This window comes from Juglans regia, chromosome 2 (assembly GCF_001411555.2).
Source record: "Juglans regia cultivar Chandler chromosome 2, Walnut 2.0, whole genome shotgun sequence".
NCBI classification, from domain to species: domain Eukaryota; kingdom Viridiplantae; phylum Streptophyta; class Magnoliopsida; order Fagales; family Juglandaceae; genus Juglans; species Juglans regia.
In genome coordinates this window covers 24,182,498-24,199,128 of record NC_049902.1, presented here as the reverse complement: position 1 = coordinate 24,199,128, position 16,631 = coordinate 24,182,498, and the positions used below count along the sequence as shown (strand labels likewise).

At 33.3% G+C, this 16,631-nt stretch overlaps 1 protein-coding gene across 2 annotated transcripts; it reads right to left on the bottom strand.

The window, feature by feature from the left end:
- Positions 1-1,621: 1,621 nt before the first annotated feature.
- LOC108982940 (tobamovirus multiplication protein 2A-like) lies at positions 1,622-11,293 on the bottom strand. 2 transcript variants are annotated; one of them, XM_035687587.1, is made up of 7 exons: positions 11,135-11,293; positions 10,155-10,465; positions 4,951-5,050; positions 4,626-4,706; positions 4,445-4,549; positions 2,977-3,186; positions 1,622-2,042 (listed from the first exon to the last, which is right to left on the bottom strand). In XM_035687587.1, exons 2-7 carry the CDS (start codon positions 10,391-10,393, stop codon positions 1,935-1,937), a joined length of 843 nt encoding a protein of 280 aa, XP_035543480.1. In that variant the 5' UTR covers positions 10,394-10,465; positions 11,135-11,293; the 3' UTR covers positions 1,622-1,934. The 2 variants fall into 2 exon arrangements, with proteins under 2 accessions (XP_035543480.1, XP_035543481.1); XM_035687588.1 differs by lacking the exon at positions 11,135-11,293 and adding an exon at positions 10,572-10,686.
- Positions 11,294-16,631: the final 5,338 nt, after the last annotated feature.

Below are 16,631 nucleotides of genomic sequence, written 5' to 3'. Positions count from 1 at the left end.
CTCCAAAGGATCTTCCCTAAATTTTCCTATTGTATTGTGAGATATGCCGAACCACGTAAATCCCCGTGTCTCTCTTTATTTATGCTTATTTGCTATTTATTTTATGGATGAACACGAAAAATGCTGTATCGAAGCCCGAATCATCTCATTGGCTGGGGATAATTCTTTCCTCCTTTCTGATCTTTTGTGCAAATTAAGACATTAACAATTATAATGATTAGTTTGAAAATCTTTGTATTTGAGTGATGTTTAGAAAAAAGATAGGATGAGATGAAATGAGAATTTTGAGATGAAATCTTTTTCTAAACAAGCCGGTCGGTACACATAAAGTGATATGATCATTAAGGTGCTCTTAAAATTTTTATTTACGAACGGTAAAAGAAGTGCATCATCTTAATTTCTAATGCAAAATTCATGTTTTCCATTAGATGATAATCAGCAAACATGGGAAAGCCAAATATTTATCTTTGAGAGAGAAAACGTATCGTTGTTTTACACCACAAAGTCATTGGATGATTTCTTAGTGCTCTTCTATGAGATGCAGCAGGGAATTAGAGAGAAAATGGGTGTCCTTTTTTTATTTATTTATTATTATTTTATACATTTGGGAATGGGAGTTTCGAACCCAAAACCTCAATTTTGAAGATTGGAAGTTTATGCCAATCAGGCAACAGGCCTTTGACAAAAAAGGAGTATCTTTGAGTCTTCGGCAAACCATAAAAAAGTATTTCTTTTAATATATTTTTTTAATTTTCTACTCATTTTTGTTTTATAAAAAATATATTTCATGAGATTTTTAAAAATCTTACATAAATTATAAGAGTAACTATTATATTCCAACGATCTATTCCACAAATGATCTAATGCCTCTTAGGTCTATCTTTTCTTCCATTTAAGGGCCCGTTTGATTATACAAATAAAATAAAGTGAGATGAAATGAAAAATCTATAAATAATAGTGAGATAATTTATAAATAATAATAAAATAATTTGAATTAAGATGTTTTATAAAATTTTGAAAAATGAGAAAGAAAAAATTAAATAAAAAAATATATAAAATTAAAAGAGAGTTTGAATATAATTTTTTAATAATATTTTTATTTTGAAATTTAAAAAACTTACATTATTTTTTATATTTTATTTAAAAGTTTAAAAAAGTTGTAATAATTAATTAATGATTATATGAAAAAATTGAATATTTGAAATTAAAAAATATTTTATTTGTGATTGAGATGAAATAAAATGAAAGAGTAATGCTATATCACACTCTACTGTACATCACACTCTCCACACACTTCACATAGTTTTTTTTTTTTTTTTTTTCACCCCAGCACGTTAGGTGTGCTGGGGCTGCTTCACACAGTAAAGTGTGAAGCAGATTTTTTCAAAATGAAATGAGATAAGATGGACTGACTTTAAAAAGTTTGTAAAACCAAACCAAGCCGGAGCCTCCAACAGGCCCATAAAGCCCAACACAGCACCACATGATAAAACCTTAAAATGTGCTGGTAACACCTGGGATCCAAATGGAATCAAAACCAATTCATGCCAATGATCATACAATTTGTTGAACAATGCATAAAGGCATGCAGATAAGTAATACTTTCCTTTCTTTCTTCAGATTAAAGAAACTTGATAGAATCTATTCATAATTCCGTTAAATGAAATTTTGTTCATCAGCAACTCAATAAGAAAAACCTACTATAGTCAATGGCAGCACAAGTTTCAGACACCAGACGGTAATGCATATGACAAGAAGAAAAACATCATAACAGCAGATCTAGAAGGTAGGGAAAGAAGAAAGATACTGAAAAATGTGTATTGTACCCAAGCTCAACAGAAAGAAAAGCTCAGCTCCAGAGAGAATTGAAATTACAACACAATTGTCCAGGACAGATCTCTTCAGAGACCAACACAACAAAATTTATTAACTCATTACATGATGCTGCAACGGCTCCTTTCCTCTGCTGGCTGGGTGGCAGCTTGCTGCAACCTGTGTGACTCGGATGGGTTGTAGGTGAACTCTGAAGTATCGAGCCCATACTGGTTTATATAGAGTTAAACGGTAAAGCAGTGGCGTTAGCTATGCAATAGGTAGTCATTACCGGAAAGAGTTAACAACAATGAATAAAATCATACATAGAGGGTGACTATCTTATCGTCTATACTGTGATGATCCTTGGTGAACTACAAGGCGGAACAACTCAATCAAGTCATCCCTTTACCCCTTTACCCTCTTTTATTTTTTCTTCCATTTATTGATAAGATTTGTACTATAAACTATGCGTGCTTTATCCTCTGTTTACTACTGGATGATAGGTCATAAGGTATATATTTGCACTGCACAAGGAATAGTCTTGATGGGACAATCATCATGCAATACACTTCTAGATGACATTGATATTTAAGAATCAGACAGTATATTTAGCGGCCTAGGATTATACCACTATGGGTTTAATGAAGTACTGCAAATCAATAAGGAAAAGTTGTAAGATGATCAGAACAGTGTCAATTAACAATGGTAAATTACACAGTTCTTCAAAAATATAATATCAGATAAGGAATTTGACAGGAGCAGAATATCAGGAAAAAAAAAATAATGGCAAAAGAAGGAATTATATGGAAGAAAGCAAGAATCAGACAGAACGAGAAATTTTTTCAAAACCATCAATGAGATTGACTCCCAACTACTTCATGATAAATCAGCTGTCATTTAAAAATGGCACTTTTTTTTTTTTTTCATGTCGGGAACCTCTCCAAGGCAGGGCCCTTCGGACCCACCCTTGCAGAGTAAACCCCGGTCCCGTGCACTGCACCCTCGGAAGCTTCCCTACACGGAACTGATTAAAAATGGTACATTTTATGATGGTTGAGAGTTGTTCAGATAGAGATCATCCTTCAAGATAGCCAGATGAATGCCCCCACAACATACAAACTAAAATATTTGAAGAAAATCTTCTGCTCAAACAGATCATACCTTTTCTCTCATGCGTGCACTCCAAGCATCATTTCTAATTGCACGCTGATCAAGGGCACCAGCAACAGGTACACCTGTAGCTGGAATTGGTGGCCTATTGATCAATGGCTGACTGATCTGTTGCCTTGGGGCAATGAGCTCATCGTCACTGTCATATTCTACTTTTCTGTTTGCTGCCCTGACCACAAGCGCTAACAAGAATAGAAGTGCCTGCAATTCCATGGTAAAATCCTAATAAAGGATCCAGTTGTCCATCAAAAGAAATGAACAGTTATACTAACCAGTGCTTTTCACGTGTATTTGAGAGAGAGAGAGAGAGAGAGAGAGATTCAAATCACATAGCAAGAACACTTCCATCTCAATTTCTTTGTTAACTGATTTCAACATGCCAAACACAGTTTCTCTTCCTCAACTCATGGTAGAGGTGAGGGAATAGATCAAGATGGCATGCAAGGTCCACAATGGAACTTCAAACTAGATAGAGAATATTACAATCACGACTCTACCAGCACATCGTCAGGCTTTGGTCAGTGTTGTCAAAAGTGCCAGGTCCGCTGAAGGACAAAGGCTTCATGGGGCCTAAGTGCAAAACAGAAAGCGTGTGCCTCATTGAAGCAAAGCACAAATTTCTAAAATGCATGTCAAACCGTTTCTGTTGTTCATGTCTACTAGACAGGTCACTACCATGCATATAAAAAATAATAATAATAATAATAATAAATAAATAAATAAAAGTGGTAAATTAAAGACAGGTACAACATCTGGTGAAAAAATTACTGAATGTTTTAGTAAAACAAAGGGCATGTTTGGTTAGTGAAATTTACTGTATTGTTTTAGAATTATTAAAAATAATATTGAGATGTGTCTTGTATGGGGTATTATTGTGAAAGTGGGAAAGCAGAATGAGAAGTTTGTATAAAATTTGTAAGATATATTTTGTATGTGGGTTTGTGAAAGTGAGTATGCAGAAAGAGAAGTTGTTTGGATAAAATTGTCTTGGGGGAGCACACACCCAAGACCAAGGCCTTTACCACTTGAGTCAACCGCTGGGGTTAAAAGTGCATTGCACTTTATAGCCTTTCTTGGGTCAAGGTCTGTACACTAAAAGAATGAAACAACTCGAATAAGGTTTTCAACATAGTTAAACAAAAGTCAATCATATTTATTTTACTCCTTTTCTTTTCAAACCTGAACCACAGATCCACAAAAATTTCCCCAATAACATTTCATCCTAAGAAAATGAAATGACATAGAATACCAAGGTTAACTTAAATATACTACGAAATCTTCCAAATTTACAAAAAAAAGAATCTGAAGCCCCCAAAAAATAAGACTCCTAGATTTTCCAAATTTACATTTGTGCAAGGAAAAAATAGAAAAGGTAAATTGCTTGAATTTTGAAAATATAAATATTGCCATTCCAAAATTCTTCACATGTTTATGTTAAAGGTGACAATGTTGTGCTTACCTCCAAAACAACAGCACCAAGAGCAACCCATTTTATAATTGTCCAGTGCTCTTTCAGAAAAGCATATATCATGTCAAAATCTCCAGTTCTGTCAGTTGGAATTTCCTACAAACAAACTCATACAACTAATTAGGTGACTAGACATCTTACATTTCGAGAAATCAATTAAAACAGCACTCACTTCTTGCCAGCTTTTGTCAAAAAATATGAAGGCTGCACATCCCAGCTCTACCAAGATCAAGAGGATCACCAATACTGAGTACTATCTCGGTTTAAGGAAACCAATAATCCACGAAGAAAAGAAGCATGACACAATAGCAATCTATCAACCATCCAATATTTATGACATTTCATGATGCATGACATTACTAGTATGCATGGCTGTGGTGCACACAACAGTTCCATGGCAGTTATCCCTTTAAGGAAAAGTTAACATAAATAATATATTTTCTTCAGATCAATGAATACTATCAATTTTAAGAGAAATGCATCAGTTATTAGGATACACAGCTCAAGCAGCACCCATTCCGTGTTACAGCTCCAATGCAACCAAAACAAGAGATGACAAAGAGAATCACTCCTATACCCATAAATAAGTATATGAACCTGAAAATACATTATGCAAATAAGTTCAGTCAATTGGTTTGATGCATCAAGATGGACTTTTTTTATTAACAAGTTAAAGGCATATATGAATATGCATATATCGAGGACTTGGTACTAGTTCTTTCAACAAAACATATACACATAATAAGAGATCAAATACCTAATGGTTGCAGAAAAATAATTTTGAAAATATTAGAGAGAAAAAAAAAAGGAACAATAAATACTTTTTTTTTTATAAGTAAATGATAATGTTATTAATAAAGATAGCAAAGCCCAAGTACACAAGTAAACTACCACCCAATGCTTAATAGCAAGTTCATTAAACTCGGTATGATGAGTTTTTTTACACTATACTGGAAAGCAATTCAAATACCCCACAAGACAAAGCTATGCCCATGCCGACCATTCATAATTAATGGGACTAGAGATGCCATTTGACCAAGTGGCCATCGACTCTTGACCTGGGAAAAACACAATGGTGTAGAAATAAGCCTAGGCCCCCATCTGGATAGTGAAAGTGTTTCATCTCATTTCATCATTACTACTTTTCCAAATTCCCACACAAAATATAATAAACAATTCAACTTTTTCAAATCTCAAAACAATAATAACATTAAAAAATAATATTCTAATAATATTTTATTCAACTTTCAGCTTTCATCTAAAATCATCGCATTTCATCTCACTATTCAAACCGCACCTAAGCCAATGCTTTTTGCTAAGGAATCTTTTGAAACAATTGACTTGATTTGGAGTTTTTATTCAGATGTGTCATGGCCACAAAAAAACGAGTCAAGACAAGGAGAAAAGACATAACAGGCCATATCTATTCAAAGAAAAAAAACAGCAAAAATCAACTAGTTCACAAATACCAAGCAGTTGAGAGTACCGGTTTTGTTAAATTTAGTGTTGGTAAAAACGCTAGGCACACTTAACCGCAAATGCTGTCTAGAGGCTAGAGCCTAGGCGCAAAGTGCAAGCGTGCACCTGACTAAAGTAAAGCACGCATTTTAAAAAATTATGTGTAATAATAAAAAATAAAAAATAAAATACCAAAACAAGCTTTAGAAACAAAAGTGGCAACATATTTAGCCTATTAACTCAATGCATTAAAGTATTATGCAACATAAATCAGGTAATAAACTAATGACATAAAAATTAAACATAATATTTTATAAAATTAAAAAAAATATATTACAAAAGCACGCTTTTCTGCACTTTAAGCTCACACAAAATGTGCATTTACACAACAAAGCGCGCTTTTGTAAATGTGCTTCGGCCTTGGTGCTTTAGGCTTTGCGCTTAAGCACACTTTGACCAACACTTAATTTGAGTTAGTTTATTTGGGGCCATCATCAATATGCAATATACATATAGCAATTTTACTTATGTAACTGTGATACCCCCCATATGATAAGGATAAAGGTAAATGGTGTATGAGATCCCACATTACTTGGGAAGAAAAAGTTATTGCTCTTTCTAATGTTTCAATAGGACTCCAATTGTATCATTGGCTAGTCCTGTTGGAATATAGGCCATGTGGTTTGGGCCTTACAGTGAGGCGTTACGAATGGTATCAGAGCCTATTCCAACCATAAATGTGAGACTTGAGGCGTGTCACCTACGATGTACTGACCCAACTGAGGACGTCGGGAATTTAAGGAGAAGAGATTGTGATACCCCATATGATAAAGATAAGGATAGGTGGTGTATGAAATCTCATATTGCTTGGGAATGAGAAGTTATTACTCTTTATAATGTTTCAATAGGGCTCCAATTAAATCATTACTAATTTTTTTGGAGTATAAGTCATATGGTTTGAGTCTTCCATTGAGGCATTACAGTAACTCTAAAAGATCAACACTGAAAATAAAAAGATTGTGAGTGAAAACAATGAGAAATGAATGATGGAATGTATAGCACCCATAGTCTATGGATACACAATGAGGCTGCCTATAATGTAATGGGCAAAGCAGTACTTTGAGCAAAAACCTTCGATAGTGTGACATCTTGGTAAGTTAAATCTAAATTCACAAGTCACATCCTACTCTATGTAATGGCATACATTGATCTTAATGGTGTTATTCTTAGATGCTAAGAATAATATAAATAAAACACTCCGAAATAGTTCTACACAACTTAGAATCCTATCAACTACTGTGAACAAAGGTCTCTCATCAAGTTTCTCAGTGGGCTCTAGAAGTAACGAAAAAGAGCTTATTCTGTCACATCTTCTTTTCACTATTGATATTCTCATCTCTTGTGGGGCTATCCCGGAACATGCCATATTTTTTGTTTATTTCCATGTTCCAAAGGTATCTCAGGGTTAAAAATCAACTTGGCTAAGTCAAAATTAGTACTGGTTGGAGAGGTGGACAATATTGGCAGTTTGGCACGCATCCTTGGCTGTAGGATCTTTTCTACCAATGAAGTATATGGTCTTCCATTAAGGGCACCGTTTGAGGTGAATTTCATTTGGGATGGTGTCATAGAAAAGATGACTGTTCAGAACAGCTCCCAATTTTCCAGCCTATTATGTTTTAAGGACTTTTGCTCTTTTCAATCTTCTTGTTTGTTGGGTATATCCATATACTTGGATCCCGCCCCTCTGCACTTGGATAGGATTTCCATTACTAAAAAAAAAAACCAAAAATAAAATAAAAGCATAAACTATGGCAAACAAATTATCAACATCCCCAAAACTCAAATCTGCTATCATCAATATGAAACTTGACTATACAAACATGACTGCATCAAAAACCTTACTACAATGCTTTTCAAGAAGCCTCAGTACATTCATCTAGGGATGTAATCAGTCCAGTCCGGTTGGTCTTGGAGGAGAATTTTGGACCAGACTGAATGTCTTGGTCCACCAAAAGTCAAGATCAAACCAGACCATTTTGGTTCAGTCCGGTCAGTCTTATTGGGGTGTTTCAGTCCGGGCCCTTGTTTTCTTTTCTTTTTTTTTCAAGTTTTTTACAAAAAGATTTATATAAAAAGAAAAAAATAATTAAGTGAATGATTTAATCTAAGTTGTCTAACTAAGGGAAAGTTTGGTAACGTTTTTCATCTCATCCTATTTCCTTCCCAAACATCACTCAAACACAAATACTTTCAAACTAATCATTACAACTTTCCCAAACTTTTAAACAAAAAAAAAAAAAAAAATCAACTTTTTCAACTCCCAAAATAAAATATAATATTAAAAAATTATATTCTAACAAAACTTTAACTTTATAATATTTTTATTCAAATTTTTCTAGCTCCTTTTCCAAAACCCCATAAAACATTATAACTCAAACCATTTTACTACTATTCACAAACCATTTCACTACTATTTACATATTTCTCATCTCATCTCATTTCTCAAGCGTCCCCTAAGTATATACTTAACTAATAAGTATTTTAATTAAGTAAAATAAATTAATAATGTTAGTAGTATGTGTATTATCAATAATTAATAGTTAATACCCTATGTTAAAGTTCTTAACCTTTAATATTTTATACAATCTAAGCATAAATAATTAGGTTAGAAAAAGTTACATAATTAGTTATAATTAGTTAGAAGAAAATTATATAATAACTTGTCTTCAATTTATATAACTGCTTTAAAAAATTATAAAATATCATATAAAAATTATTTAAAAGTTTATATAATAAATTCGGTTCGTCCGAATTTGTATTAGTCTTTTTCCTGCTTTCTAAAGTGTAGTAGGTATTTCCTTTGTATACATCTTGTGTACTTGGGCTTTGCCAATTTTTGGTAATAAAATTTCTTATTAATTATCAAAAAAAAAAAAATCGCTCAGTCAGAGGTGAAAATACCCCACACTGAGACCGGACCGAAAACTGAATTTCCCTACTTTCTTGGACCAAGACCAAACAATTCCTTAATCGGTCCAGTCGGTTTTTTGGGTCCGGATCGAGATTCTTACACCCCTACATTCACCTATCCAGTAAACAAAGAGAAGTTCGCAGGCCAATGAAACTTTGGTATAGAGCAGCCCATGTATACTTTTAGTAGGCGTTGGAATTTCTTAAAGTGATAGTAAGAATATCTAACATCTCATGCCAGGATCAAGAGTTGCTTCCAGGAATTAAATGTGACCACAAATGTTAAGCATGGTAAAACATAACAGTAGAGTATGTATGTGTTACAGACCGTGTAATAAACAAATTTTAAGCACTTGTGAGGTAGATTTTGCAACAGGCTATCACTAAGCAATGTAAGAGTTAAAATTGAAATAAGAGTATTGCTATCATTTCTATTAAAACAAATATGGCATGTTAATGACAAGCAAGGACCACATACTACATTAATAAATAAGAAATGAAGTAAACCCATTCATATGTATTCCTCTTCTCTTTTTTTCCTTTGCTTTGAAAGCATGATGAAAGAGAAAAAGAATCTCAAACGTGGCTTTCCTTCATGACCATATTTAATTATGTTTCTTCAGCTTCCCTCATTCCCTCCAAATATCATATGAAACTCAAGAAATATGCGATATAACATATATGCTCAATTGTAAGAGTGTGTTCTTTCAAAGGAAAGAGAATGGGTTCAAACCACCATGGCTACACTTTGATGCTTCAATTTACTTATAAAAAAAATATATGTTCAATGGAAATCAGGCACAAAAACTTAGGGCATGTTCAATGGAGTATTTGAGAATTGTGAGAACTTGTTTGAAATTAGGTTTTGGGAAAGGGGAGAGAGAGAGTTGAATAAAAACATTTCTTAAAATAAGTATTGTAATGGAGTTCGTGAAAGTGAATAGATAAAGTTAAACAGTTGTTTGAATATAATTTTTTAATATTATTTTTGTTTTGAAGTTTGTAAAAGTTGTATTGATTTGTGTTTAAGTAATAATTAGGTAATGGTTAGATGAAAAGTTTAAAATTTGAAATAGAAAAGTATTTTGTATTTGAGAAATGTTTGCGAATTTTGTTGTTACCCAAACATGCCATTAGTTTTGCATTTTCTGTGAAGTCAAATTTTGAAATCAAAAGATAGGACAGTTATTCAACAAGTTCAATAATGCCAAAAGTATGAACAAATCAGAAACCCATAACAAATTTTAGCCAAAATGTTCAGCAGCCATACCAAGCTTTTGGCAGGTCATCAAAAATACTACTGGACAGAGAAACACCCATGAGCAGGGGTCGGCCAAGCTGTATCAAACTCTCATCGCCTCTCACGGGTGATGCCACAAGGGTGTTACTTGTAGATCTTTGGTACTCAACCAGCAAGTAGATCCCATAGCCAACCATAGCAAGACCCACAAGACTCAACAAGAAGTTAAGAAGCTTCAATAGGCACTCCAAGCAACCTTTGCATGCCATTCTCCACAATACTTCCAATTCTTTCTCTTAAAATCCAAATGGGTCGCTACTATTCAATCCAATTGCCAATATCTATTAAAATATACACCACATTTACCCAAAAGATAAATAAATTAAACATATAACTTCCACAATATCATTAAAACTCGGTTAAAAAAATTGAGCAATGAATCAATACATCAGAAATTAAGCTCCAATTGCTTTTGAGAGAGCCTTGGAAAGAAAATGGACTAAACTTCAGCAACTTCAGAGTAACCAATAAAACGAATTTAACTCCGTCTTGGCCATAATACCTAAAGTAAGCATTTGGCTTGGATGAGTTTCAATCATAAACAGCCAAAAAAAAAAAAACATTTAGTTTCAGCTGCCAAAAACTACATTCAATTTCAATATCCAGTTTGGGTTATTATTATTGTTTTTACCTTTCCCCAATTTTTTCAAATACGTTTGGAGCTTTTTTTTTTATGAGTAAATACGTTTGGAACTCCACCAACCCATGCAAATCAAATATCGTTAAATGAAAGTTTTGACTCCAAAAGGCCATGATCATCCAGCTCACGATACAATTCATACGAATTCCCAATTTAATAACCCATTTACCGAAAACAAAAAATATCATAGAGCATAACTAAAAAAATAAATAATGAGAATTTTTGAAGGATAATCTAGCTTAGATCTTCTTAACCAAACCAGATAAATACGAATAAAGAAAAGAGAGGGACTCGAAATCTGAAAACATACAGATACAACCGCCAGTTCCATAGACATGTAGGATCGCGAGCTCTCCTATTTTTCCCTTCCACTTCTGAAAACACAGAGAGGAGAGAGAGACAGCGCGACAGAGTGTTGGAGAGTCTAGAAATTTGAAGGTGGAACAAAACGAGGCCCCCACATTGTTATGGCCAGCTGGCAATTTTCTTGCTGCACTCATTGTTTTAGTAGTGACACATTTACATTTATGCCCTCTAAGGAAACTTTTTGTTACGAGGAAATCATTCGGTTTAAACCGTATTTTGCAGTTAATGCTGTCCATTTTGCTTTTTCACGGATTTCATTTCACAATCTGGGGGCGGGGCGCTCGGATCACTTCTTTGGAGGGGAATCTAGCGACGTACTAAACGACGGCGTGTTAGGTTTATTCTTTTCTTACTTTCATGTAATCTGAGGCTGCGTTTAGTTCTCAAACTCAGTTAAATTCAGTCTAATTTTAAACTAAATTTAATATCTAAATACTCAACTCTCAAATTATTAAACTCATCCCAACTTAAAATCTTCTTACAGGTGAGACCCACAATCTTTTTCAACTTAAAACATCTTTATACGTGGATCCACAACCTTTTTCAATTTCTCATAAAAAGTACTAAATTCATCTTAATATCAAAACATAATTTAAACTCAGTTTAGATGAGTTTCACATAACTCGTTCTATTATTCAACTCACTACTATTCATAAAGAACTCAACTCAGTTAAGCTAAATTCAACATCCAAACGCAGTCTTAGAAAGCCCTACGAAAAGTAATTGGCTTTGAATGTAATGTATTTTCCTAATCAATTTATGCTAAGATAGTTGGAAAATATTTTTTATCCCAAATTTTACAGATCATTGGTGACGTATTTTAAATAGTTACTTGTTAATGTATGAGATTACTTAAAAGTGTTTTATTATACATCAGTTATTATTTATCTCTATATTCTACATCTGATAATTTTTTTTCAATAAGATATAGGGTGTGAAAATAAATAGTGACTGATGAGAAAAATTATTCTACTTAAAATTTGTTAATTTATCAGGTTTATTAAAAAAATGACAAAATTTAAAATGAAAATTATGACTATTAAATGAGTAAGAATTGTTAAAATCTATTAAACATAATTATATTTTACTTTTATTATTAAACTTGGTTTATTGTAGGAAGATAGAATGGATTTTCAATGACTCGGAGGATTTGTGTTCGCATGGTAGGAAGAAGCCACCTTTAATCAAAGATGACTCTTGGGTGATTTAGGGGAAGTGGGGTCCATTATTTTGAACTTAAAAATGGCATGTTGTGATAATAGTAAATTATTTATAAATAGTAATAAATAATAATAAAGTAGTCTTAAACAACTTCAATTACCAACAACGGCATTAATGGATTGCTTGGTTCGATGGCTGTTCCTGAAGGGTGTTGAGGTTGCCCCAAATGTCCCCAAGTATTTTGTCGAGTGTTTTCCAGATGGATTGCAAGTTAGCGTTTAGTAGTGGTCGACATTCAACAATAGATACTTTGACCGTGGGATACTGTTCTTTTTGGTTTCACCGACGAATTCGGGATATTTCTTTAAAAAAATATCTCAACTGAGTTATTTATCAAAAAATTAATCCATTTTTATTTAAAAATATTTTATTTTATCTCATTACATCATCACAATTTTTTTAAATTTTCACATAAAATATAATAAATGATTTAACTTTTTCAATTTTCATTCAATTTTTTCAAATCTCAAAATAATAACAATATTATAAAATAAAATTTTAACAATATTTTTTTTAATTTTTATATTTCATCTAAAATCATCTCATCTCATCTCATCTCTAAATTCAAATCAACTCAAAAATAGAAAAAAGAGGGTCAATTTAATAGTAAAAAAATAATAATAATATTAATAAAGCACTTTACAAAAGATAAATTTCACACTGTCACAATAAAATCAACCGGATTTATGACCAAATATATTAATATATATATTAATATATATATATATATATCTCTATTCTATGATTAAAAGTGGCCATCGATTTGAAACATTGATGAACAGTAATTTTTGTTCATCCATTTTTCATCTTTGTTTTTTCTTTTTGTTATGCCACTACTATCCTTTTTTTTAAGTGTTTATCTTATATTTCATCCGTGTATTATAGAGATATAATAGTCTTTTTATTTATTTGAGTCTTGGGAAAATGAATAAGATGGATTTATTTGTGTCTGTACTTTGAGCGTTGGAAAATGGATGACTTGAGTTTGTCAGCCATCTATGCCCATGTATTTTTTCGTCTTCCTTTTTCTTTCTTCTTTATCTCTCTATTTGAGTTGTTTTCTCGTTCTCGAGTAGAGGGTGAAAAGTATTTTCGACCATTAGTTTTTACTTGTTAGTCTCCACATTGGCACCATCAAAAGGATTCGAGATACAGAAATGGTAGATCTCAGATCATACACATGCATTAAACTGGAAAAAACCACATCAAAACAACCCAATTTTTCATCACGTCGCAAAAATCACCAGGATTTTCTTCCATCAGCCAAAATAAAGCCGATCCAAGAAAATCCAAAAACCCAGAAACCCATATACACATAGAACTAGAAGATTCATCAAATTGAAAAATAAAAATTTTCTACAACACAGATCCAAAGAAATACCGTAACTATCATCAACAAATTCTCCAAACAAGCCTCGACAACAAATTCTTTGGCAATATGCACAGTTTTATCAAACATGGAAAAACCAAAATTACCCAAAATTTCATTATGTCGCAAAAATACCAAGCTTTTTATCATTCGGCCAAAATATACCCGAGCAGGGAAAACAAAAAAACCTAAAAACCCACAAACAGATAAAACCTAAAGATTCATCAGATCGGGAATAAAAAATTCTACAACGCATATCCAAAGGAATACCCGTAACCATCATCAACAAATTCTCCAAACAATTCCTACCCACCAGGATCGTCTTCCCGATGAGCTTGATTGCAGGGTCTTTTGTTTTTCCACCTTAGACTTCAGAAGAGGGAGCGTTTCTGTAGGCACTATCTTCCGTCAATCTATTGTAGTTGTGAGGTTTTCTGCTATGCGAGGCATAGAAGGGAGATGAGAGGAGAGAAGAGAGAGTGCCCCTGAAGTGGAGAGGGAAAGAAGGAAATGGCGTGAGGGAGGAGGGAGAGAGGTAGGAAGAAAAAAGATAATGGGTCTGGACTCTGGAGTTATCGGCGCGAGAAAGAGAAAGGGAGGGGGTGAGAATAGTAAATAAAAATATAGATTCCCTATACCCAATACGCTACCGTTTAGGTAGCTGAAGGTTGGGTTTATTTTTTGGGCTTTAACATGTGATAGGCCACTTTATAAATAAGCCCGCTATCAATTTGAAACAGTGGTGAACAATAATTTTTGTTCATCCATTTTTCGTCTTTTTTATTTTTTGTTATGCCGCTTTTATCCTTTTTCTTAAGTGTTTATCTTGTATTTCATCCGTGTATTATAGAGATATAGTCTTTTTGTTTATTTGAGTCTTGGAAAAATGAATCAGATGGATTTATTTGTATCAATGCTTTGAGTGTTGGGAAATGGATGACTTGAGTTTGTCTGCCATCTATACCCATACATTTTTTCATCTTCTTTTTTCTTCATTCTTTACTCCTCTGTTTGAGTTGTTTTTCCATTCTCGAGTAAGGGGTGAACAGTGTTTTCATCCATTAATATTTTCTTGTTAGTCTCGACATCGGCACCATCAAAAGAACCCAATTTTTCATCACGTCGTAAAAATAACCAAGATTTTCTTCTATCGGCCAAAATACAATCAATCCAAGAAAATCCAAAAACCCAGAAACCCACATACACATAAAACCAAAAGATTCATCAGATCGAAAAATAAAAAATTTCTCCAATGCAAATCCAAAGAAATACTCGTAACCATCATCAACAAATTCTCCAAACGAGCCCCCACAACAAATTCTTTGGCAATATGTACAGTTTTATCAGACACGAAAAAAATCAAAATAACCAAAATTTCATTACGTCAAAAAAATCACAAAGATTTTTATCATTTTGCCAAAATATACACCCGAGCCAAGAAAACCAAAAAACCCACAAATAGAGAAAACTCGAAGATTCATCAGATCGAGAAATAAAAATTTTCTCCAATGCAGATCCAAAGAAATACCTGTAACCATCATCAACAAATTTTCCAAACGAGCCCCCACAACAAATTCTTTGGCAATATGCATAGTTTCATCAGACACAAAAACCAAAATAACTAAAATTTCATTACGTCAAAAAAATCACAAAGATTTTTATTATTTGGCCAAAATATACCCGAACCAAGAAAACCAAAAAACCCACAAACAGAGAAAACCCGAAGATTCATCAGATCGGGAAATAAAAATTTTCTCCAATGGAAATCCAAAGAAATACCCATAACCATCATCAACAAATTCTCCAAACGAGCCCCCACTACAAATTTTTTCGCAATATGCATAGTTTCATCAAACACGGAAAAACTAAAATTACCCAAAATTTCATTACGTCGAAAAAATCACTAAGATTTTTATCATTCGGCCAAAATATACCCGAGCAAATAAAACAAAAAAAACCCAGAAACCCACAAACAAAGAAAACCTAAATATTCATCAGATCAGGAAAAAAAAGTCTCTAATGCAAATCCAAAAGAGTACTCGTAATCATCATCAACAAATTCTCCAAACGATTCCTACCCACCAGGATCGTCTTCCCAAGGAGCTTGATTGCAGGGTCTATGGTTTTCCCACCTTAGACTTCGGAAGAGGGAGCGTTTCTGTAGATACTGTCTTTCGTTGATCTATAGTAGCTGTGAGGTTTTCTGCTACGTGAGACAGAGAAGGGAGAGGAAAGGAGTTGAGAGAGAGGGAGAGAATGAATGGGCGTGAGGGACAGAATGGGAGAGAGGGAGGTAGAAAAGAGAGAAGGGGTCTGAACTCTGGAGTTGTCGGCGCGAGAAAGAGAGAAGGGAGGGGAGATAATAGGAACTAAAAATGTAAATTCTCTACATGCAATATGCTACTGTTTAGGTAGCCGAAGGTTGGGTTTATTTTTTGAGCTTTAACATGTGATAGGCCACTTTATAAATCAGCCCACTTTATAAATCAGCCCACTATCGATTTGAAACAGTAATGAACAATAATTTTTATTCGTCCATTTTTCGTCTTTTTTTTTGTTATGTCACTTTTATCCTTTTTTAAGTGTTTATCTTGTATTTCATCCGTGTATTATGGGGATATAATAGTCTTTTTATTTATTTGAGTCTTGGGAAAATGAATTAGATTGATTTATTTATGTAAGTACTTTAAGCGTTGGGAAATGGTTGACTTGAGTTTGTCAACATCTATGCCCATGTGTTTTTTCGTCTTTATTTTTCTTCCTTCTTTACCCCTCTGTTTGAGTTGTTTTCCCGTTCTCAAATAGGTGGTGAATAGTGTTTTCGTTCATTAGTTTTTCCTTATTAGTCTCG